This window comes from Hypanus sabinus, chromosome 27, assembly GCF_030144855.1.
Source record: "Hypanus sabinus isolate sHypSab1 chromosome 27, sHypSab1.hap1, whole genome shotgun sequence".
Classification (NCBI taxonomy): domain Eukaryota; kingdom Metazoa; phylum Chordata; class Chondrichthyes; order Myliobatiformes; family Dasyatidae; genus Hypanus; species Hypanus sabinus.
In genome coordinates, this window is record NC_082732.1 from 22215001 (window position 1) to 22239710 (window position 24710).

Here is a 24710-nt window from a genome sequence, read left to right on the forward strand (position 1 = left end):
GCCAACTGTCCATTTGTGTATCTTGGGATCCAGTCTAAAGCTCCCTGAAAGCGGCTACACGTGTGGAGACGGTGATGAAGAACTGAGTTCAAGTCAGGAACGTATGCTGCAGTTTTACAAACTCCTGGTGCGGCCGTGTCTGACGTTCAGTTCTGGTTGCCCCCTCCCCTTTTGGGGGGATATGGAGGTTTTGGAGATGGTGCATATGAGGTTTACCAGGATTAGAGGGCGTGTGCTTTAAGAGAACTTGGACAAACATGAATTGTTTTCTTCGGAGCAGTAGAGGCAGAGGGGAGATCTAGTAGAGGGTTATAAGACTGAGAATCATAGAGTAGACAGATAACAACACCTTATATACCGGCTGGGTAGCCTCCAACCCGATGGCATGAACATTGACTTCTCTAACTTCTGTTAATGCCCCTCCTCCCCTTCTTACCCCATCCCTGATTTATTTATTCCCCATCTTTTTTTCTCTCTCTCTGCCCATCACTCTTTGCCTGTTTTCTACCTCCCTCTGGTGCTCCCCTGCCCCGTTCTTTCTCCTGAGGCCTCCTGTCCCATGATCCTTTCCCTTCTCTAGCCCTGTATGCCTTTTCCCAATCACCTTTCCAGCTCTTAGCTTCATCCCACCCCCTCCGGTCTTCTCCTATCATTTTGCATTCCCCCCTCCCCCCTCCACTTTCAAATCTCTTACTATCTTTCCTTTCGGTTAGTCCTGACGAAGGGTCTCGGCCCGAAACGTCGACAGCGCTTCTCCCTATAGATGCTGCCTGGCCTGCTGCGTTCCACCAGCATTTTGTGTGTGTTGCTTGAATTTCCAGCATCTGCAGATTTCCTCGAGTAGACAAGTAGTATCATTCCCCCCCCCCCCCCCAAGGTTGAAAAGAGGACACGCATTTAGGGTGTGGGGAGGCAAGCTCAGCAGAGATGTGAAGGGTAGTTTTTTGAAACACAGAGAGCAGAGGGTGCCTCGAATGTGTTGCGTGGGTTGGTGGTGGAGGTAACTATGATAGAAGCATTCAAGATGTTCCTAGATAGGCACATGGATGTGAGGGAAATGGAAGGATATGGACATTGTGTAGCCAGAACAGATTAGTTTGGTTGGCCATTTGATTACTAGTATAATTAGCTTGGCACAAAATTGTGGGCCGAAGGGCCTGTTCCTGCGCTGTTCGATTTCCCTCCATAGATGCTGTCCGACCTACTAAGCTCCTCCAGCATATTGCTTTGTTGCTCCAGGTTCCAGCATCTGCCACTGTGTGTCTCTGCTGAAGGAGACCTGTCCCTGGGTTACATATGGACAGCACTGCACAAGAATGAGTTCCCGTAATGTTATTAAGTTCAAAAGTCCAATGTATGAACATGTGTGTTTGTCCTCCTCTCCCTTCCCTCCCCCCCCTTCCCCCCATCTCCATCCTGAAGCTACTCCCCTGAATCTTGAGGCTTTGTCCCCTAGTTCTAGTCTCACCTACTAGTGGAAACAATTTTCTTGCCTCGATCTTATCTATCCATTTTATATATTTGTATAAGATCTCCTCTCATTCTTCATTACTCCACTAAGTTCAGTCCCAGGCGACTCGATCTCTCCTCATCTCTGGAATCAACCTGGTGAACCTCCTCTGCCGGTATATCCCGGCGCAGTATTGCACTCTCGGCAGTGTGGAGGGTACCAGGAGATGCCCCCACTTCTCTGACCAGGACCGCAGACAGATAGGGTTCATTCTCTGCTGCCCTCCCAGCAGGGTGCATTGTCCATTTTGCCACTGCAGAGTGAGCTGAGTCTGCCTTTGGCTCTTTGCTGTGGTTCTGTTGGGTCCTGCACAGGTTTGTTGCTAGCTGTGGCCGGTTGTGAGACCCCTCCCTTTCCCCAACCCCTATCTCAGGGATCACAGGAACTTTTCGTAAAATCTAAAGAGGGGTCAAGCAAGAGGACCCATTGTCCCCCATTCTCTTCAATGTTACGATGGACCCTTTAATAACAAGCACACTGGAAAAGTGAGGAAGAGGAATTGAAATTACAGTAACTAATGGGAAATCAAAATGCATGGTGCTAGCATTTGTAGACAGCGTAGCAATCATGAGCGACTGCTATGAAAGGATGGAGGAAAATAAACATTCTATCAATATTTTGTAAATGTTATTGTGAAGAAGACAAACGGTTTTAATTTTGTCAGCAAAAGTAAGGTGCGTGTACAAAACAAAGGAAGAATGGAGCTTTGATAGAAAGATCATGTTATATATACTACCCAGGGACATTGTGAAGTACCCAGGAGCTAAAACTCACCCGTCTAACGAGAACTGGAGATCCAAATTTGAAGGGTGGTTTGGCAGTTTGAAATCAGCAAAACCGAAATCAATGTAGAACAACTGAGCTCCTGAGTATTGCCCCAAGAATATACTAGCACCTGATTCTAAACGAGGCCTGGCAAAACACCCTCAGAGCTCAGGACTGGCTAATCAGGAAAACTGCCAAAGAAGTACCCCACCTGCCCCAGGGCACCACCGACGGGCTTCTGTATACCTGCAGCAGAGATGGAGGACTATGTGGACCGAAATTGGAGGGGCAGATTCCGATCTCAATCGTCAGAAAAATCCTGATGGATTTCGTAACTCATTAGTTTTCATAACTCAATAGTTCCCTCTTCCAGGGGAACTTAACAGGTCAGGCAGCATCTGGGGAGGAAAATGACAGATGGTGTTTCGGGTTGAGACCTTTCGTCTGGAATGTCCGTGTGGGACTGGAGGACCTACATCCATCATAAAATGCTGCAGAGCCTGAGCTACGACTGAGAGTCCATACTATAAACACTGGGGGATAAGTGTGTCAGAAATTAAAGAAGATTGGATGTCGTATGAATCTCTGGAAGAACCAAACTCAGAATGTCTGACCATGTGAACGGCCTGCATGTGATTTGTAAACACTTTCAACTGGACAAAAATGCGTGTGTAGTCTGCACACATCATCTGCTTTATTTTATGCAGGAGAGAAGGATAACAGGGGAAAGACTTTTATTGAAGTGCATTGCAGGTGGAAGAATGAAGCCATTGATTGGAGCGAAGAGGAAACTAATCTTTTTAGAGAGGGTTGAACGTCGAGAAAAGCCAAGTATCTGGAACCCCCCCCGGCCTTGCTGATGCAGAACAAAGTGCACTGACAAGTAGACCAGAGTCATTTAATCAAGATTATGATCAGAAGGTTATGGCTGAGGGAGATTGATGATGAAGTATTTGAAGGCTTTGCTAAATGATTTTCTTCAATGTCCATTTCTTTACAAGAAACTTAAAACATCACTCTAATTGTGAGCTACTGAATAGGTTAAAAATGTTTCTTTTGCCACTCTATTCCCTTCTCAATTTGTAGAATTGAAAATGTTATAGAGCATTTTTTACATGGATTAATCCATGGTTTATAGTGTGGCATGTGCAAGCATTGTCCGTGTATGTACTTTAGTTTATCTACTCATTGATCTTAACTAAACATGACTGTACGTACATGTATATTTGTGTTCTTACTCAGTTTTGTGTACATGTCCATGTTTGTATTTGCATCAATGCACTATACAAACCTACATGTGTATGATTATAAGTGTATAAATTTACTGTATTTCCTTGTGTGTCATTCTGTGTATTACTGTGATTAACTGAAGTCTGTCACTTGTCTTTCCTTTATGAGGAACATGCTGGGATTTTTGCTCAAAGTGACCAAGTATAAGGCACAAGCCAGATACAGGGAAGGGAACACACACAAAATGCAGGAGGAACTGGGCAGGCCAGGCAGAATCAACGGGAAAGAGTAAGCAGTGGACTGTGTATTCTTCCCCATAGATGCTGCCTGGCCTGCTGAGTTGCTCCAGCACTTTGCGTGCGTTGCTTTGGAATTCCCAGCACCTGCAGATCCTCGTCTTTGAGACGCAGGGAGGGGACTGATCACGTGCACTGACCACATTAACGTAACTTCATATTCTCAAAGTGTTCTGCCCTCATTTACCGTTTAATGAAATTACTAATGTCCACCAACTATACCTTCAGTCTGTCCAACACCCTCCCCAATCCCAAAGTGATGACATTGGAAAAACATTTGCAACTTTTGTCCGTGCTGCTTGTCAGCGTAACCCTGACACACTGCTCACTGTGTGGCACACCAGGATTGAGCTAAATCCCTTGGATTAGGCCCGGGGAACGAGCAGTAGAGTTAATTGACTATTTCTGGTTGTCCTATCTCCCACAAGTGTGCTAAGCAGATCCATTCCTGGTTTCTGTTGTACTTAAGCTCTTTACAGTGGTGGGCGGGGGAGATTACAGGGAGCTGTTCCATCTGATCTCCCCATAAACTCTCAGGTATTTCCTGCTAATGTTGCTCCCTTTGTTCTCCCAGACTGCGTGCCTGGAATTCTAACCACTGCACAAGCACATCTTGACTGCAGACATGGATGGGAGAGCTGCCTGCCTTGTCCTTCTCTGTCTACCTGGTGAGTATGGAAAAATACACCAGCTGGTTAGCTAACCGGCTGACAATACTTGATTTCTGTTAGCAAGTGGTATTTCTGTGAAACACTTAGATTCAGTTGTGATAATCACTAAACTGTCAGCATTTACTGCCTTGGCAGTGATTTCTGGAGTATGCAAGTACGTATTAGAACAGAAATCTGGACCAGAGGGCTATGATTTTCAGAAATCAGTGAACTAATGCTCACTTCAAATATCCACAAGAAAACTACTATAAAATGATACTGAAAATGTTCTGTATGTAGGCTGCAATTTCTAAGTGTAATCTTAATTGTCATTTAGCAATCTATCATGCTGATTTTTTTTTTAAAAAAAGCTTTGTAAGATCGCAGTTCACTGAGACTAGCTATATCATAATATAATAGAGTTGAAAATAAGTTATTTCAAATAAAGTGTTTGTAATATTTCAGCTTCCACTATGGGGTCCACAAAATAATTTTAGTTGAAAATTAAGCTTTTTCTGGTTCTTGCTTTGATGCCTTTTATCATTTTGATTTATGATTGGCTATCAGCGGCTTGTTGACCTCATTCTTGTTGGCCGCTAGGAGTCCCTTTTGAACTAACAACAGGAAGCAGGGAAGTTCAGGTCAGAGGTCAATGGTGAGGCCCATTTTGTTTCCGCTGATAGTAAAATCTAGACTATTCTTGGTTTCCCCAGTATCTTTATTTAGTGCTTTCTCTTCATGAATTTATTTTTCTTTCTGGTCTTTTTTATTGACCCAATCTCTTCACTTAGGATCTTTTTCATATTTAGATGCTTGTGGAAAATTTCTGCCTTTTGCTGCTGTTTTTCTTTTTTCTCAACCTTCTCCATCTCTGATAGCCATTCTTACTTTCTATAATTAGAAAGAACAACTCATCATATGCTTTTTATCTACTCTTTTATTTTAGTTCTATTTTACCTTTCTTTTTGGTCATCCCTGCTCTCTGCCACATATGCCTGGGCTGAGCTTGAAACACTGCCACCTTGAGTGCCTTCCTAATAAATTTGAGGGCTTTGAGGGAGAGTTGATGGGGTGAGACAACTGCTAGTTGCAGGTGTCAGAATGTGGACTATGAATGAACCCACTAGAGATCCAATGTGCAATAGAATTTCTTGGCAATTCTGTTGCCTCTCTGGGTTACTAAGCACGATTTGATGTACAAACATGGATTATACTGAACCCCAGAAACAGATTGCGCTCTGTTGAACTGAAGAAAGATGAATCTTTGTTAAATTACAATGTTGTCTGTTTACTCAGTCCAAGTCTTGAAAGCCTTGTAGAGTGTAGGAGGAAGGTTTGCAAAGTGGGGGCGAAGTGTCTCATAGTACTGGTAAAGTATGTCTTAGGACCGGGCAGTGGGAGACCAGGTCTTGGTTCCGATGCATTGCAAAGACAGGGAAGGGGAAGATGATGGGACGTTCCAGTTGAACGAGAACAAATGGGAAAAGACTAAAGCAAATGTGCCCATAAATATTATTGATAAAATAGAGATGAGCAGTATGGAGCATGGAGTAGATTTTTGACTTTTGTGATGATCTACCCCACATGTAAAACAGAAGGTGGAAAACTGACAATCCATTTCTCATAGTATCTTTGATTAGCTTTGTCAAAGGATGGGTGATAAAGGAATGGCCCCATCGGAATCTAAGCCTTTTACATCTGGTATTAGATAAAGCCAAATGAATGGGGATTAAATGCTGGAAATACTCAGCAGGTCAGGCAGCATCTATGGAGAAAGGCAATGGGTTTTCACCAATCACAATGAATGGCCATCAACCTGAAAAGGTTCTTTAACTTTTGTCTCTGCGCATGCTGCCTGACCTACTGGGTAGTCCCAACATGTACTGGTTTTAATTCTGTTTTTCAGTTCAGTACAAATATCTGCAGTTTTATCCTTTCAGGCAAGTATATAACTCCATGTCTCACCAACTCTGTCTTCACAGTGATGCTTCATGGTCAATATAATGATCTGACAGACCTGTTCTCTATACAGCCACAGTTCGAACAGTACGACACTCAGATAGGTAAGAACCAGCTTGAATTGTACCAAGGGAAAATTGCTGGAAATACTCAATAGGTCAGGCAGCCTCTGTGGAGAGAGGAACTGTTGAGCCGTCATTGGATCTGATAGCTTATACCTACAGATTCCACATGCTGACTGATTGAGCATTGCTGTTTGTTACTTTGGTGTATTGTTTACAGAATGAACAACACTCCATGGAGTATGAGAACGACAGTACTGTACAAAAGTCTTCAGCAGCCCGGATTTTTGATATGGTTTTGGACGGACTGGCCTCCACCAAGCCTTGAACTCAGCATCATCACGGCTGTCTGGGACTACCTGGAGAGACAGAAGCAAGCGAGACACCTAAAGTCTGCAGAAGAACTGTGGCAAGTTCTTCAAGATGCTTGGAACTGCACAACAGCGTACCTAAGAGAACTGATGCAGTTTTAAAGGCAAAAGGTGGCCGCAGCAAATACTGATCCGAGTTTTTTTTTACTGCTTCCTGTTCTTCATCATAAATTATTATTTCATTATTTTTGAAAGCATTTTGGCTTTACAGAGATTTTTTTACATATGCCTAAAGACTTTTGCACAGTACTGTATACCTGTTCTTCATCATAAATTATTATTTCATTATTTTTGAAAGCATTTTGGCTTTACAGAGATTTTTTTACATATGCCTAAAGACTTTTGCACAGTACTGTATACCAACAGGAGTATCTAGATTAACCCTATTGGGGCTGTTTCAACACTCTGCTCACACCCCCAACTATACCGAAGGGGCTTTCCATCACTCAATATTACTTACTGTCAATCCAAATGGTTGGGGGAGGGACCCAGGTCGGAACTGGCTCAAGTCCGGCCAGGGGTAAATATTTCCACTACTGACCCAAAAGGAACCAGGGTCAAATATTTACAGATACTAGCATCAGCTTGGTGCTCTCCTATATGTCAGGGAATGATCATCATTGCTTGGTTTTCATCATGCCAACAATGCTGAGATAATGCAGGAAATATCAAGTGGAAGCTGTTTCTGTCATTAACGTGCTTCCTGATGTTCTGTAACAGAATCCCAGACGACGTTGTTTTCACAGAGCAGAATGACTTCACTAGCTCGGTTCACTTCTGAATCGTTCAGACTGCGATGCAACATCAGCCGAGGCAGAGAGAAGCTTCTGAAGTTCAAGTGCGGTATCTCCCGAACTGGATGAGAGGGGGGGACGATCGTTTCCCTGCCACTCTCCTGCTAGTTCCTTGCACGTACTTAAAGCAGGCGACATGCAGATCTTTGCATCTCTCCTCAGCTCCACTCTGCGGTTGAGTGAAGCTCCAGGAAAGATGCAACCCCTCCTTCGGCCTTGCCCACACTCGGCATCAGAAAGCCGAGGAGGAGCGAAGGAGAGCAGCCGATCAGAACTCGTACCCTGCAATCTGAGGGGACAGCCTCAGAATAAAGGGACGTCCCTTTGAAACGGATGTGAGGAGGAATTTCTTCAGCCGGGGGTGGTGAATGTCTGGAATTCATTGCCACAGATGGCTGTGGAGGCAGAGGTTGACAGGTTATTGATTGGTAAGGGTGAAAAAAAAACATGCATGATTGAATGGTGGAGCAGATTCGATGGGCTGAATGGTCTTGTTCTGTTCCTTTGATCTTAATACATTGGTTGCCTCCTGTGTGTGTTCCTGCAAACCATCAACATTATATGTTGCCCTGGAGGGATATCAGAGATAAAGATCTATAAAGATTAGCTTTACTTGTGACATGTACATTGAAGCGTACAGTGAAATACTTTGTTTGCATCAAATCAGTGAAGGTTGTGCTGGGGCCAAGGGTCACCAAACTTCCGGTGCCAACATAGCATGCCCACAACTCACCGGCCCTAACTCTACCTGCACGTCTTTGCAATGTGGGAGGTAACTGGAGCACTTGGAGGAAACCTACATAGTAAGTACAAACTCCCTACAGACAGCGGTGGGAATCATACGCCCAACCACTACAATACTGTTCTACGTGTGTCATAGTCACTGTGGGTTATAATGGATATTATCCGCCGCCATCAGGCCTGCATTGTGCTTTGAAGGAGGTGGGTTCACTGGCTGGTCTCCATCTCTCTCTCCTCTCATGGGGTCCTGGTGCAGAAGCCCTCAGACACCCCACCGTTCCAACACTGAGGAAAATTCTCTCCCGGTATTGCAACACGGGGTACACATGAGATGCCATACACGCTCACCACTTGAATGGACACTTCCATTTTTGGTCACAGGTTCTGGCAACCACACCCCAAAAGCCGTAGGCCGTTTTTGTCCGGGCATTCACTTCAAAGATCTTGTACCCTCAGCAATTGTCTGTCCTCTGGTTCCTCCCTGCTCTGAATTAGCCTGTACATTCTTGGCATAGCTCTCCAATTACTTCCGCTGGGGAATTATAGATGATGTCGTGGCTGGAAGTGAGGAGGGTAATCCTAGAGAAGGCTGATTTCGAGTGGCTTGGGCCCAGTTCAGGATCATTTTTGGCTACAGTCTGCTCTTGAGTTCCTCCTCACTTCTTCCCCATCCTCATGGAATTCAGCTCCCCATTGTCACCTTCATCTTCACGATCTCCCATCCTTTTCCTATCCTCCACCTCTCCTCCAATCCCAACATCGATACATTTGTCAAAACTGAATGTGGGCCACAGAGCAAAAAGCAAAGCGTGCTGAACTCGGGGAGTAAGTAAAAGAGACTAAAGAATCTCAGGATGCAAGGGGTTTGACCTGTTTTGTCAGCAGCTCCTTTCCACCACAGATGCTGCTCGACCCTCAGGTTCTTCGGCACTTTGATTTTTAATAGAACTTCTGGCGAAAGTTCCTCTGGAATTTTCAGGGGAACATTGGTAAAAATTGTCAATTTCTCAAGAGTTTCTGCCAATGTTTTGGCAAAGGGTTGAGGATCCTGAAGGAAATTTCTGGGGTTACGTGGCAGAGTGAAGCAAAGTAACATTGTTGAGCAACAAGCAGGGAACACGATGACCTGTCAGTGACAATTGTTCTCTTCTCCCTCCCCAGCTCCGACCGACTACGTACCAGATTTCGATTACACAGGTAGGTGTTCTTTGTGGCCCATCGGTCACCCTTCCTAGTGTGCGGCAATAGGAACGTGGAACACTGTGCGCTTCTAAAGTGTGGCATGGCTTCTTCTGTTTCAACGCAATGAAAAGGAGCAGCTTTGATGTCAGAGGCTAACCAATTTTTTTTTGAAATGTTGCCTTTATAATGAATGGTTCATTTTTTAGCAATTCAGAGCATGGAAAAAGGCCCTTCAGTCTACATTCAATCATCAAGCAACCTTTTCTACAGCAATTGCACCCTAATTCCTCAGGTTCTTCGGCACTTTGATTTTTAATAGAACTTCTGGCGAAAGTTCCTCTGGAATTTTCAGGGGAACATTGGTAAAAATTGTCAATTTCTCAAGAGTTTCTGCCAATGTTTTGGCAAAGGGTTGAGGATCCTGAAGGAAATTTCTGGGGTTACGTGGCAGAGTGAAGCAAAGTAACATTGTTGAGCAACAAGCAGGACTGGGATTTACAGCAGCCAATTAACCTGCACATTCTTGGGAGGCTGGAGTATCTGCATGAACCCCAGCCAATCACCAGGCCAATAAGCAAGCTCCACTTAGACTGTGTCAAAGGTCAAGGTTGAACCCTGATGTCATTGGAGTGCAGGGGGTGCAGCTCTGCAAGCTGCAATGCTGTTCTGCATCCTTTAAGATTTGATTTTAAGCTCTTTGCTCTGCTGAGTTTGGAGACCTTTGTCATGGTGAATTAGGTCACCTTAGTGTCGGAACATTTGTCTCCTTGAACCGTAACCTCCCACCTCTCCTGAAGAATGGTGGGTGTTATTGGCATTGGCTGGCCAAGCCACCACCTTGGCACACAAACTTTGATACTGGAGTAGGAACCTCATTGACACTAATAAAACCAGACTTTGGAAAAGGAGTATAGTACATGGCTCTGAGTATTTATACCCCAAGGAGCTTGAGGAGCTTTCAGCTATGAAGTGCATTGCATCTTCCAACAGATGGCCTGGGAGGGTAACAGCAACAGAACAGGCCTGAAACTGGATCCCAGCCTTTATCAGGGGCAGTCGAGCTTATCCTACTGAGGTCAGCTATCCCAGCACAGGCCAGCTACGCTCTCCGGGACTCAACAAGGAGCACCTTCCTGCATGGACACAACCGGCAGCTCATTTCACAACATTTGGAGCAAACCTTTCTCCTGTCAGCCGTGTTAGATGAGGGCTTTCCAATTTCCATTTCTTGATTAGCAAATTGAACCTGAAGGGCAATTAGGCATGTTACATGATAAGAGTTTAACAGGGAATCAAACTGATGCTAATATATTTCCTGTAAGCCCGTCAATCTATTTTTAAAAAGAAATGCAGATAAAATTTTAAAGATGAATTGCTTATGTCTTATTGGTCCCATTCTCATCAACAAGAGTATTAAGATCTTGTCATGATTTCCACATTTCACATTGGTTATACTTACCCAAGCAGGGTGGGATTCATCTGGCAAGCCAGACGTTGATTGTCAGTCAGAACCAGGAGGAATGATGGCTATGTAAAGATACACTCAGCAGTGTGACACTGACAATCAGATGTATTGAATTTTCCTTCTTGGAAACTAATGGGAAATTATTTTTCTCTCTTTGAGGATAGGATATTAATGTTTGATAGGAGTTGCTGGATGAACTTCTGCTCTGCTGTGAACTCCTTCCAAATGATTTGGAGTTTCCCGCCCCTGACGTTCCATCAGGTTTGCCCGACTTTTATCACATCCTTAACCTCAACCAGATTCCTCCTCTCTATGATAAACAGTCATTTTCCTTGGGAAAAGTCAGCGAGGAGATTTGAGAGAGATGGGGAAAGAACACGACAGCCTTTGATAACAAGATCGTCCCTTTAAGAAAAGTTAGGATGCAGGGAACGTTGACTTAAAATGATAGAAGATACAGGGAGCCTGGAAGTGGAAGCAGAGACCATTAGAGTTTTCATAAAGAACTAGAGATGCACATGAGAGAAATAATCTATAGGCCACAGGAAAAGAGTGTGGGAACACGACTGAGTTAATTGCTCTATAAAGAGCTGATGTGTTGCATGATAAGAATGACCTCTCTCTGTGCCAGAACAATGCAATGAATCGATACCCGGACGTCTGTACACCACAATAGAAACATTGCAACCTAACCTTCAACGTATACTGTCTGTACGTCAATACCACAGGGCACCAAAGTCACATGGGATTTTCTCAGGCTAGGCACAGTTTTGTCGCCTGTTTACCCAACAGTGCAGGCTTGATAAAAGTATTCAGTGTTGTTTGGGAGAAGAAGGGATAGAAAAGCCCTGGCGGGAAAAAGAAAGTAAGAAATAAAAGCAGGAATAGACCATTCGGTCCCTCCTATCCAGTCTTTAAATCAATAAGATTGTGACTGATCTTTTACTTCAGCATCATTCCCCCCACAAACCTTGGGGAGTGCAGGAGCAAACCCGGCACAGCCTCAGGATTGAGGTTCGTCCGCTTAGAACAGAGATGAGGGGAAATTTCTTTAGCCAGAGGGTGGGGAATCTGTGGAATTCGTTGCCTTAGACAGCTCTGCAGGCCAAGTCATTGGGTATTTTTAAGGCAAAGGTTGATGGTATCAGTGGTTATGGGGAGAAGGTGGGGGAGAATGGGGTTGAAGGAATGATAAATCAGCCATGATGGAATGGCGGAGCAGTCTCGATGGGCTGAATGGCCTAATTCTGCTCCTATGTCTTATGTCCTTTGATTTCTTTAATAAATCTGAAACTGTATTGATCTCTACCCTGAAGCCTCTTTGCTAGAGTCCCAAAGATTCACTGCTTCTCATCCTGACAAGACAACCCCTTATTTTGGTTCTGAACGCACTAGCCAGGGAAACATCATCCCTACATCTACACTGTCGTGGATGTAAGAATTTTTGTACAAAGGCTTTGTGAAAAGCAGTGGCAGCTGTGAAGGCGAGGAAAACATTGAGGCAGGGTAGTCAGGCTGGTAAGGTCCGTAAGGCTGCTGAGGGCCTTGTGTAAGGAGAGTGGAGCAGGAGGAATGAGAGGAGCTGGATGAAAGCCAGCAGATATCCGTGCACCACAATTACAACCAGCTGTCCCTTGAATTGTTTACTTTCTGTTAGTAGTTGTGGCATAGACGGGGCTGCAGTTGGACCTCGTCCCAGCTGATTACACGACTGTCAATTCTGGCCCTGGAGAATATCACGTTAATGAGTGTGCGGGTCACACGCAGGCAGCAGTGTTTCAGAAAACCTGCGCCAGCAGCTTCACTCTCGACCAAATTTGTCGTGTGCCCATTGTGTGACCATGGAACAACTCCTGATGAAACATCCCCTCTTGAGGGAGGAAAAGGCTCCCCTCCCCCCAATGAACATTTCCTTCCATAGATGTTGCTTGACAAATCTGGGATGTTCCAATGTGGTTTTACAACCTCCACTGTCCTCTTGGATACAAAGCCACTATTGTAACGTAGACGCGCCTGCACACTAGATAGGATCGTGCTAAATGCAAAAACACAGAAGAACCAGATCCAAATCCTGTGTTTACAAGAATGTCATAAACACAAGAGATTCTACAGATGCTGGAAATTTGAGCAACACAGACAAAGTGCTGAAGGAACTCAGCAGGTCAGGCAACATCGAGGGAAGGAAATTAAACAGTCTATATTTCAGGCCAAAACTCTTCACCGGGATTGACGAAGGGTCTCAGCCGGTAATATCAACTGTTCATTCCCCTTCATAGATGCTGCCTGAGTTTCCTGAATTCCTCCTGTGCTTTGTAGAATGTGATAGTCAGCAGGAACGACTGATCGCGAGGTAATAACCTTTTTTAAAAAAAAACACTGCCAGGAAGTAGAACATTGAACAGCAGAGCACAGGAATCAAGAGACTTCAGTGAAAGGATTGAATGTATATACCCCAGAGTATAGTTGAGTGCTGTTTAGAGGACTGGGTTTAATTATCTCATCAGAAAGGTCAACAGTGCAGTGTACATTACTCAGCCTAAATTAGGTATTCATCTGGAGTGAGATTTGAGCTCACCAACCTTTGGCTTGGAGACAAAAGTATTATTAAAAGAGAGGTTTAAACAGCTTACATGGCATAATATTTTCTGTTTCACATAACAGTGATCCTATCTAAACACCTACCAAACCAAGTTTGAATAATGGACATGAGATATTGTGAGGTCTTTCTTAATAGCTGTTTAAGGATCAAGTTATGGAAGAGATTAATTGATCAATGAAGAAGGGAAAATTAACCTTTCATTGACACTTGGTGGTCACTTTATTAGGTACACCTGTACATCTTGTTAATGCAAGTATCTTATCAGCCAATCATGTAGCAGCAACTAAATACATAAAAGTATTCAGATAGGGTCGAGTGTGTTAGTTGTTCAGACCAAGTGTCAGAATGGGGGAAGAAAAGTGATCTAAGTGATTTTAACCATGGAGTGATTATTGGTGCCAGACAGGGTGGCTTGAGTATCTCAGAAACTGTTGATCTCCTGGAATTTTTATGCACAACCGAGAGATTGCAGAGAATGGTGTGAAAAACAAAAAAAAAACATGGAGTGAGTAGCAGTTCTGTGGGCAAAAATATCTTGATTATGAGAAGTCTGTGGAGAAAGGCCAGACTGGTTCAAGTTGTTGAATAGACAACAGTAACTCAAATGACCATGCAGTGGTGTGCAGAAGAGCATCTTTGAACATGCAACCCGTTGAACCTTGAAATGGATGCTACAGCAGCAAAAGACCACAAACACGGGCAGTGGCCACGTTTTTAGGTACATGAAGAATCTAATAAACTGGCTGCTGTGTGTACATATCACAACACCTTACGATCTCGCACTGCTTTATACCAATCAGGTGCTTTTGGAATTGTAGTTTCTCTTGCGATATAGGGCAGACAGACCCCAAATGCTTAGGTTTTAGTTCAATGTGAGCTAAATTGTGAAGGCTGATAAGGTATTTTAAGTTTGGCTGTGGCTGCTGTTGATCGACTTTTGCCTATTTCTTATTCTTATGAATTCTCGGGGAAAACACTATCTGCAAAAATTCTTAGTGCTGGTTGTGCCAGACCCACGTGTTGTACAGTACAGACACGATGTGGTTTGGAGAGCCAGTATCCAATAGAGGAATCTCTTTATCCACTGGTGCCAGGGACCTTTGGCAGCTTTCAATAGACAGTTTGTCATTCTCTTAAAGATCTTGGATTTCTTCCACGAATAATTATTCCATCAGCCCAGATCTCAGAGATCCTAACTGAGTTCTCATCTTAATTGTTTACAATTTTACAACAGAGAAGGAAGTCATTCAACCCATTGAGTTTATATTGGCTCCCAGAGCAATCCCATAATCACATTCCCCAAATTATTTTCCAGTACCTTGCTCTTCTTGTGTCCCCTTCAACTCCTAATTACAGAACGATAATATCATTGAAAGAGACCATTCGTCCCATCACATCTGCACTAGCTCTTTACCAAGCAGCCTCCCCAGTTCCATTTGCCCTGCCCTGAGCCCATTCTCTATAACCCCACCCCCCTAGAGCAGGGGGAGTTTACAACAGCCAATTAATCTACCGACCAGCACATCCTCGGGATGTGGGAGAAAACCCGGGCTCCTAGGACAAACCCTAGCTGCCATGTGGAGTATGAACATACTCCGCACGGTCAGCACCGGAAGTTGGGATTGAACCTGGATTGCTGGACCAATGTAGTACCAGTGTTGAGGCTTCATTGAGGTAGGGTTTATTCAGGGGAATCATGATAGAGTTACACTATATCCATAATGATAAAATAAAGTTTTGGTGAAAGTTAAAGCAGAAAGTTTGATTGGTTCGTTTCCCCCATTTTGATTTGACTATCTGTGAGATAGACTGACGGGGGAATGTTTGATATCAGCATTCTAAAGGGCTGATGGTTAGTTATCGCCTGGTGGTAATTGTAACGCTTTACCACTTCTAGATACTGTTAGGAATAGGAGCAGATGCACCATGGTGTTACGTATGAACATCTGGTGGCATTGCTTCATGGCCAGGGGTCCTGAAGTAACGGTGACGCTGCAGAAAGAAGGATTTCCCTTCTGCTCGCAACCTGGTTGATAAGTCCCACCTGGATTCCACACGGTATACCAGGGTAACCTGTCCACAGCAACAAAATCTCCTCTTTGGAGTCCAGAGTCAAAGAATTAGGAAGTTCTCAGTGAGTTGTAGGAATGGAAGAGGCTGCACGAATGATTGGACTATCAGTGCACTGGGGGGTGCCAGAGATATTTTCTTGTTGGTGCTACAGTGATGGTGCTGAGGGATGGTAATATGTATTTGCAAGGCCAGACGCGTGGCGTTCAAAAGTCAGTTTCAAGCATTAAGTGCCTACTATAAATGCGTCTGTTGATTAAGAAGCAACAGCAGTTGATAGATCTAATACAGAAGTGAACTGTGACAGTGTCAACAGCATCGGAGACAACACAGAGCATAAACAAACAAACTGACAGAGCATTCGACCCACAGCGCACAACATGAATCACGCACCAATCCCGCAATCGACGACAAATGCTAGCTTTGCAACTGAAAAATACAACACTAATCTGCAATGTCCACTGCTATTCGCATTACACAGACAGAAAATAGCAAAAGATACACCATTATTAAAGTCAAATAAGGCAAACAACAGATGCAAGGCTTTACCAGGAGTTGGACAAATCATACTCTGACCATGCCGTACCTCAATTAATTCGGCTACTGAATTTAAAACAAAAATCAATAGAATCACTGCTTGGAAGTCTAAGCAAAACCAGTAGGCTTAATAGCAGTAAATGTAGTATTTTAGGATTTGCAGGAAACGTAAGGACTATGGGGCATCCACCACAAAATAATAATTATAATCAGCATTAGTCTAGACCCAAATTTTAAAGAAATCAACTGCACTCACCATTGATGTTTTCAGAGAAGCACAATCTGTCTGTTGTGATTGGTGGCGAAAGTGTCAATGATTTTCCGGATGTCAAGTGCCTTGGTCCTCCGGCTGTTTATGGCCAACAGGGCCAAGTTGCTGTTCCGAGCATCACCGCTGCTATTCCTTAGGTAGTTTTGAGGCGACTGAGGCAAGAGAAACTCCGTTCGCATGAGGCGGATGTCACAGGCAGGGTCAGTGATATGCAGATTAGTTTGTATAAATCTATAAGTGCATCGTGGTAGGGTCTTACTAGAGCTAGAAATTCCACTGTGTCATTCACTGTCTGTCCTTGCTTTTGTTTGGTTCCAGCAGACGTCGAACCTGATGTAGCTCTGTAGTCGGGTTCACTTCAGTCACTCCATAGTATTGGGCCATTGGCCAAGACAATTCTTGTCTAGGAAGAGCTTGTGTTTGGGACTCAATGATGAGACTCCAGTCAGAACACCCCCAGTCTCAATTGAGAACCGTCTTTTCATTTCAGTCAGAAGTCTGTCTATGACTGGATAGAAACAGTGCTTGTAAAGTTCATCAGAAGATGTGACAGGTGTGCGTTTGGTTTGGGCCTCAACAACAAACTCATGTAGGCAGCAGGGTGACTGGGCCTGTCTCCTTTCCTGTGGTCTGCTCTGTAAACCGGCCTTGAATCACACGTCCCTAGCTCTTGCCTGAATTTCACTCCGTGATTCCTCTCCCCGCTCTGCTGAGAGTGCATCGTCTTGTTTTCTCAACCTGAATTTGGCCCATGCCTCCATAGCAAACTTATGAGCTGCACTAACATGGTGGGTTTTGAAAGCTGTTGCGGTAACCGGTGACAGTGGAGGTAGACTCAGAATGGAAGCCATGTCCTCCACACAGCAAATACCTGCATGCAAAGCAGAACGTAGTATCTTCCGTGATCGAACGTTCCAGCCAGGAGTACAGGTCAAACCAGCCACAAATAAAACTCCTTTGCTGATTGCCAAACTGTTGCGAAGGGTACTTGTTCAATGCTGGCCGACGGGGTCCTTCCTCAGGCTGCTGGCTAACATCGCTAACAGAATTCCCACCAGCACTAGGAGCAGTTCCATTCACGTTCTCTTCCGAATCCCGCTCCATTTCTTGTTCCTCTACTTCGCCCTCACACTGCTTCGATGAACTGCTGTCAGCCTCGTCCCCACTCACTTCTCTCTGCACGTCACTTTCAATTCAGACAGGCTCAGGCTGAGACGCCACTGATTCCTCTGGACGAGGTCGTTTTCTCACTAAATATCGATCCATTTTTCACGCTGGCCAAAATAATGCATATGCCAGGCCCACACTAGCTTGTAAAAGCACAATACGTGTGTGTCATCCATTAGTCTCGCGAGACCATGGTTCTGCGCCTGGATCCTGCACAATGTATGTACACCATCAATCTCTCGTGTGTGTGAGTGAGAGTGAGTGACGTCACCACCTTCAGTGATCTGAGGGAGGGCAGCAACGGCAAGACATTGACAACGAAAGAATGAGCACAAGAGTAGAGTGGATCTGACCTTAGGCCCTCACAGAGTTTATAACTGCGTGGGTGCTATGGTAATTGGGGGCACTGTTTCACTAGATCAACTGGAGAAACAAGCTGTATTCTAAACTATAGAGGAAGCAGCAGCAAGTTTTATGTCAAATTTCAGTTAACTTCTTGGTGGTGCTATTGTAATTTCTGTTGGTGCTATAGCACCACCTCAGAGCCGCCACTGCATAAGTGGATCAGAAGCAGGGGAGAAGGTTAAACATAAAGTGTAGGTGAGATGGGGGTTTGGCATGATGAGTGAACAGGACATGGTGTGACTTGGAGTATTGTTGCTGTGGTAACTTCCTTTGAACAATCGCTTATGATAGTGACCGACACAATGCCGGAGAAACTCAGCAGGTTGGACAGCAGCCACGGAGGGGAATAAACAGTCGACGTTTCAAGCTCAGACCCTTCATCAGAACTGGAAAGGAAGGGGGAAGAAGCCAGAATAAGGTGGGGTGAGGGAAGGAGTACAAGCTCGAAGGTGATAGTTGAAGCCACGTGAGGGGGGAAGGTCGGTAGATGGGAGTGGGGGGAATGAATTGAGAAGCTGGGGAGGTGATAGGTGGAAAAAGTGAAGGATTGAAGAAGAAGGAATTTATAGGAAAGAAGAATGGACCAAGGGAGAAAGGGAAGGAGGAGGTGAACCGGGAGTAGCTGGTAGGCAGGTGAGAAGAGAAGGATGAGTGGGGACTGGAAGAAGAGGGAAGGGGGAGAGGGAAAATAATCAAAAGTTTGAGAAATCGATGTTCCTGCCATCAGGTTCGAAGCTGCCCTGATGGAATATGAGGTTTTGCTCCTCCAGCCTGAGTGTGGCCTCATCCTGACGGTAAAGGAGGCCATGCAATATGTCGGAATGGGAATGGGGATTGGAATTAAACGGTTGGCCACTGGGAAATCCTGCTTGTTGAAGAAAATCACTTCCTTATTAGGAATGTGCTGTTTAGGCACTGCTGGTAATTCGTTGGAAGCAGCTAATTGCAGTTCCTTTCTTTTATTAATAGGTACAAATTTTGAAACAGAACCCACAGAGCCTGGCCCTCTTGGTAAGTAATTAAATGATCATGCCCTCCTGGGTTAATTTCCTACAATTTGAGGTTTTCATTACCCTAATGTTTACAATCATCTTTAAGTCATTAAGAACACAAAAAAAACAGAAAATCATAATAAAACCAAGCAGAATCAAAATTATTTTGTGAAAGGCAAATTGTATTTGTCAAATTTAATAAAGCTTATTGGGGGTATAAAGCAGCCTAGCCGTGGTTTTATCTAAATTCAATGCGTCTCCTAACTTTTCGTATTCAACTCCTCCAAAGCTAAACTTTCAGCCTTTTATATATTTGTACAGCCATGTCTAGCAACCCTGCATTGCCAGATCTTTTTCCGCTTTATAGTTTCTTCACTGCCAAGGTACAAGTCGTCATTGTTTTTACTCAGTTCAGTGAATCCAGGGGAGGTTTGTGAGAATGAACCCGGGAATGAAAGGGTTAACTTAAGAGGAGCTTGCGATGACTCGGGGTCTGAACTCTCTGGAGTTTAGAAGAATGGGGGAGGGGAAACTTTTCAAATGTTGGAAGACCTGGGTGGAGTGAATGTGGAGAGGATGCTTTCTATAGTGGGGTTGTCAGAATTGAGGGATGTCCATTTAGTACAGAGATGAGGGAAAACCTCTTTAGCCAGAAGGTGGTAAAACTGTGGAATTATTTGCCACAGACAGCTGTGCAGGCTAGTTCATTTGGGCATATTTAAGACCAAGGTTGACAGGTTCTTGATTAACCAGGGCATCAATGGTTACAGGGAGAAGGCAGAAAAATGGAGTTGAGAGGGACAATAAATCAGCCGTGATGAAATGGTGGCATAGCCTTTGTTGTTGCGTGAATGAAATCACTGGAGAAAATTACTGGTAGATAGAAAGCAGCTTCTTTTTTTGACAAAACTAGGTACAACAGGCATCATATGGAGATGCTTTCGGTGGAAAGGTCTGCTGGCTCAACGTGGGGCTCGATATTTAAGTGCTAAGCAGAAAGGACAATTCCATATTTACAAAGTATAGACAATGCTTTCTTTTGAAACGACATACAAACTTCACACCTTCTGATTCGCGTCTGTCCCACAGACGCCAGCACCGTCTAGACTGGGATTCACACCTTCTAGGAATCCATTGTTCCAAATTAAATCCACAATACATTATCAAGGAACAGAAGACTGGTAGCCAAACCCACTTGCTAAATGTAAATGACCTAAACCCAAAAAATCACTCTAACAAACTTGATGGGCCAAATGCCTAATCCTGCTCCTATGTCTTGTGGTCTAATTTAATTTGTCATTTAGTTAACCCTTCTGTGGGGCTATTTTTGCCCCTCTGTCATTTTGCTGCACTTATTAGCTATAAACCCCAAATTAAAACGAAGGTAACATCATAGCTGGGGATAGACTAATATCCAGTGAAAGTCCTAGTTAGCCTTTTGGACAACTATTATGGAAATCACCTAGGTATATTTAATATTATTGGTGGCAAAGGATGATCTTGAAATCAGAGTACAACTTTAGCAGTGTGAGAATTAAAAGCACCGGTGGCTTTGGAGGCCAAGTTGTTGGGTATATTTAAAGTGGAGGTTGATAGGTTCTTGATTAATAATGGCGTCCAAGGTTATGAGGGCAGGAGAGTGGGGTTGAGAGATTAAATGATGGAACTGTAGAGAACTTGATGGACTGAATGGCCTAATTCTGCTCCTATGTCTGATGGCCTTCTGGTCAAAAGGGATAGTTTCCTGAAGCAATAATCACGGGTACAAAAGGAATCAGGTTATTTCATGTCTTGCCTTGTGTACTGATGCAGGCTTAATTGATCGTACAGTGTATCAACACAGCCTCTGGGAACAAATTATCCTGATATGATAAAGCATTTACTTCAGTTTCATCATGAACTAGGATATTGAGTAGAAATTAACATTGAACATAGAACAATATTGCACAGTACAGGCCCTTCGGCCCACAATGTCGCGCCAACCCTTAAACCCTGCTTCTCATATAACCCTCCGCCTTAATAGAACATAGAACAATACAGCAAGTCCATAGTCTGGATGAGGCCTGCATTGACTAAACTGAACAAACAGATCAGAAGGTTCACCAGTCGATCAACAATGGCAAACATTTGAAGAAATATTTTGAAACTCTTAATACTTGTGCATTCTATGGAGAAGTGAAAGCTCCTCACAGAAGGTTTGTGTTGATGGATAACTAATTACAGCTATGTAAAATGGAAGAGGGTAACAAAAATAACAAGTTCCATTGAGATATTGACAAGAGAAACTATAATGATAAAGAAAAGACTGAGACATTTAATAAGTCCTTCTTCCAGAAGACGCAGTAAACATGGCTGAAACGGAGGCAGATTAACAATGGAGTGAGTAGTGATCCCATGCCTCCCCAGCTTACAACCATTTGCAAGTTGGAAATATTGTCACCTAGCAAACTTTGGTTAACAAAGGGGAAATTATATTTAAAGAAACCATTCAATTCAACCATTCAGATTTCTCTGCAAGAAGCAATGCTATTGCCACAAATTGAGTTCCCTCAAGGAGGAAGATGCCCGCGGTCCCACCGGTCTCCCAAATGCCTGATCACATGTATGGGCCGAACATAAGTTAGGCATTCAAACCTGGGGAGGGTTATAACAATACTGAAGAAAAATCAGTGGAGAAATTATGGCATTAAAAGCAGGCAAGTCCTCCTTCCTGATTATCTTCATCCCAAGGTTATATCTCAGTTTTATAGAAATAGTGGATGATCTCCCAAAACTCCCTAGAATCTGAAAGAGTTTCAGTAAATTTGAAGGTGGGATGTGTAGTATAATCCTATTGTCTAAAGAAAATGGGGGAGAGAGGAAACACTGAACCCAAAATCTGTTGTTGGCAAAATGCTTGGAACCCATCATTAAAAACACAAAAACAGAAAATCATCATAAAACCAGATGGAATCGAAGTGATTTTGTGAAAGGCAAATTGCATTTGTCTGATGTAATAATACTTTACTGGTGGTAGAAACAGGTTAGACAAGGAGAAATCAGTTAATGTAGTGTACCTGGATTTTTAAAAATAAAAATTGCTTTGATTCCACAGAAGCTATGAAATAAGATCACAGATAAAGGTTTATTGAGATAGAAGGCAGGAACAGTGCACTCTCAGATCATCGTTGGTGGTGAGCTGAGGGTTCATTCCCGTGTTCTGAACTGCTTACAGCTTGTTGGTGTTCTAAGAAGCAGAGTGTAATATGTCAGATTTGCCATTAATTAAAAGAGAGAAAGAGTGAGTTGTGAGGAGGAAATGACAAATCTACAAGGAGATATGGACAGGCAAGACAGTGCAGTGTAATGTGGTAAAATATGAGGTTTACATTCAAAACGGAGGGAACTGGGTTCAGCATTTTGAGTGATACTAAACATCTGCTTTAGGAGTCTTGGCTAACATTCCTCTCTCAATCAACGGCTTTGCCTTTATCTAACTGGAAACTCGGCACAGTTTCCAATTAGACCTGACAGAATTTCCATCCCCCACCTCCCTGAAGTGCTAAAAGGTGGCATTACGTACATCTCGTACACTTACAGTCACTGTCATCTTCCACAATAGAAGATTAAGGCCAACAAGGAAATGTCAATCCTACTGTATGGCCGAGTTTGCATTCAGGAGGCACAATGCATATTCCTAGGTCAGGAAAAGGATAAAATACATCTAAGACAATGAGATACTCGGCTTGTTTTACTTATCTGCGGAGACCAGTGGTGTATTTCATTTCCTGAGCGAATAACAAGCCAGTTGATAATCTGTGTACTTGAGACCAGTACTGATGTCTTCATGTGGCTAGCAAAGTCAAATATTATCTCCTTATCCATTGTCTAAGCTCAAACATATAAAAGGACGGCTGTTTGTTGATTGTTGAAAGTCAAAAAGTTTGTGTACTCTCAACATTAGCTTGGTACAGATCACAGTAGTCTAATCTAGTCAGTCAATATTAAGGACTCAAGGTAAATTTTAGGACTTGCGTGTTTAGGTTTACATTCCAATTTAATACTAAGGGAATTGTGTTTATCTTTTTGAGTGATGCATGAAACATCTCTTTCAGGAGTCGTGGTTAACATTCCTCCCTCAAATAATTACTGGATGATTCATCGTATTGCTGTTTGAGATCTTGCAAGCTGAAATTGCATCTAAAAATATAGTAATCAATGTCCTCCCAAATTAATTCATTATTAATTATCTAGCCTGTGTCTGATGAGTTGGAGTGCAATAAACCAGTCTTGCTCCAGGCAAGCAAAGAGTTAAGTTAATCCCACACTATATCTCCTTAGTCTAGTTCAGTGTGGTTATGATAGTGATAGTTTGGTCCTTTGAATGTTTGAATGCTGGCACCATTTTAGTCACTTGAAACTATTACAATCATTTATGAAATAAGTACTTTAAGTTACATGGTTCATTTCCTTAAATTTAAATGAAACACAACATCCAGAAGATAAGATCAGTCTTTCACTTTGATTGTAAAAGACTCTTACAATGGCAACTTGTTTGACATCAATTCAGTTTGATTTTTTAAAATCTCGTTTTCGGATGTCTGGAGATCTCAAGACCAAAGGGGAAACTCATTGTGGTATCTCCCTCCTCACCACCCTCCCATCTGTACTACCTTCCCCCTCTCTCTGGTACAGAACTCACTGTTTGACAACCCCAGAAACGGAAGAAAGAAATGCCAACTCATTTCAAAACTGCTGCTTGCAATTTTTCCCTTACCCACACCAGAATTTTTGTCAGTTTTCAGTGTCCCCTGTTTCCTAAACTATTTCATCAAAGGAGATTGCCTCTTATCCATTCTTTTGAAATTCTTCATGGTTTTAAACTGTTTTATAAAATGTCCCCTTTGTTTTCCCTGTTCTGAGGCCAAGTGTTAAAACCTCACTTATCTCCCCTCATAATCATAAGCTGTTATACTTTACACTGTTCGACCTCTAGAACTGGCTACAACAATCCTGACGAAGGGTCTCGGCCCGAAACGTCGACAGTGCTTCTCCCTATAGATGCTGCCTGACCTGCTGTGTTCCACCAACATTTTGTGTGTGTTGTTATAACAATCCAGCGTACATTTAATCACCAGTTTATAACAGCTTTCCAGAACTTCCTTGTCCATGTACCAAAGTTTCTAATTGTAAAGCTGTGGCAAAGGGTTTCATATAGCTAACTGAGTTTGTCCTGCTTCTTCAAGGTACTGTATGAAGGCACTGCTGCGTCTCCCTGATCTTACATAAAGTTGTAGATATGTGTTTCAAGGTTAAATAGCATCTTCCTTTGTCAAAACTCAGCTGTCTGTCAAACTCCATCTTCCTCAGGTCTGCCTCATTTCACCAGTCTGCCCATTTCCTTCTGAAGTCAATTATTAAACCTTTTATTGCATTTCCATATTTTGTGTTCACTCTGTTAACATTTATACAGCAAAAGAAATAATGGCCTCAGCACTGGTCTCCTGAGGACAAATCTGTACATTCTGTAGCTGTCAAATGCCACTTCTTTCAAGTTTTATACTAGTTAATTCTTGACAGTTTCAGTTTTGTCCCTTCTATTATCTGTCATTTAGTCTCATACCTCTGTGACATCATCTGTATTTCATTCCATTCTTCAAGCTTG

General features: G+C 43.3%; 1 protein-coding gene across 3 annotated transcripts in view; it reads left to right on the top strand.

The window, feature by feature from the left end:
* Window positions 1–24710, top strand: part of mfap2 (microfibril associated protein 2) — a 57997-nt gene that overhangs the window by 26956 nt on the left and 6331 nt on the right. For all 3 annotated transcript variants that reach the window (XM_059951903.1, XM_059951902.1, XM_059951904.1), the window contains exons 2-5: window positions 4376–4469; window positions 6434–6514; window positions 9540–9575; window positions 19044–19085. In XM_059951903.1, the coding sequence (XP_059807886.1) occupies window positions 4427–4469; window positions 6434–6514; window positions 9540–9575; window positions 19044–19085 (202 nt within the window). In that variant the 5' untranslated portion in view covers window positions 4376–4426. The remainder of the gene's footprint in view (window positions 1–4375; window positions 4470–6433; window positions 6515–9539; window positions 9576–19043; window positions 19086–24710) is intronic.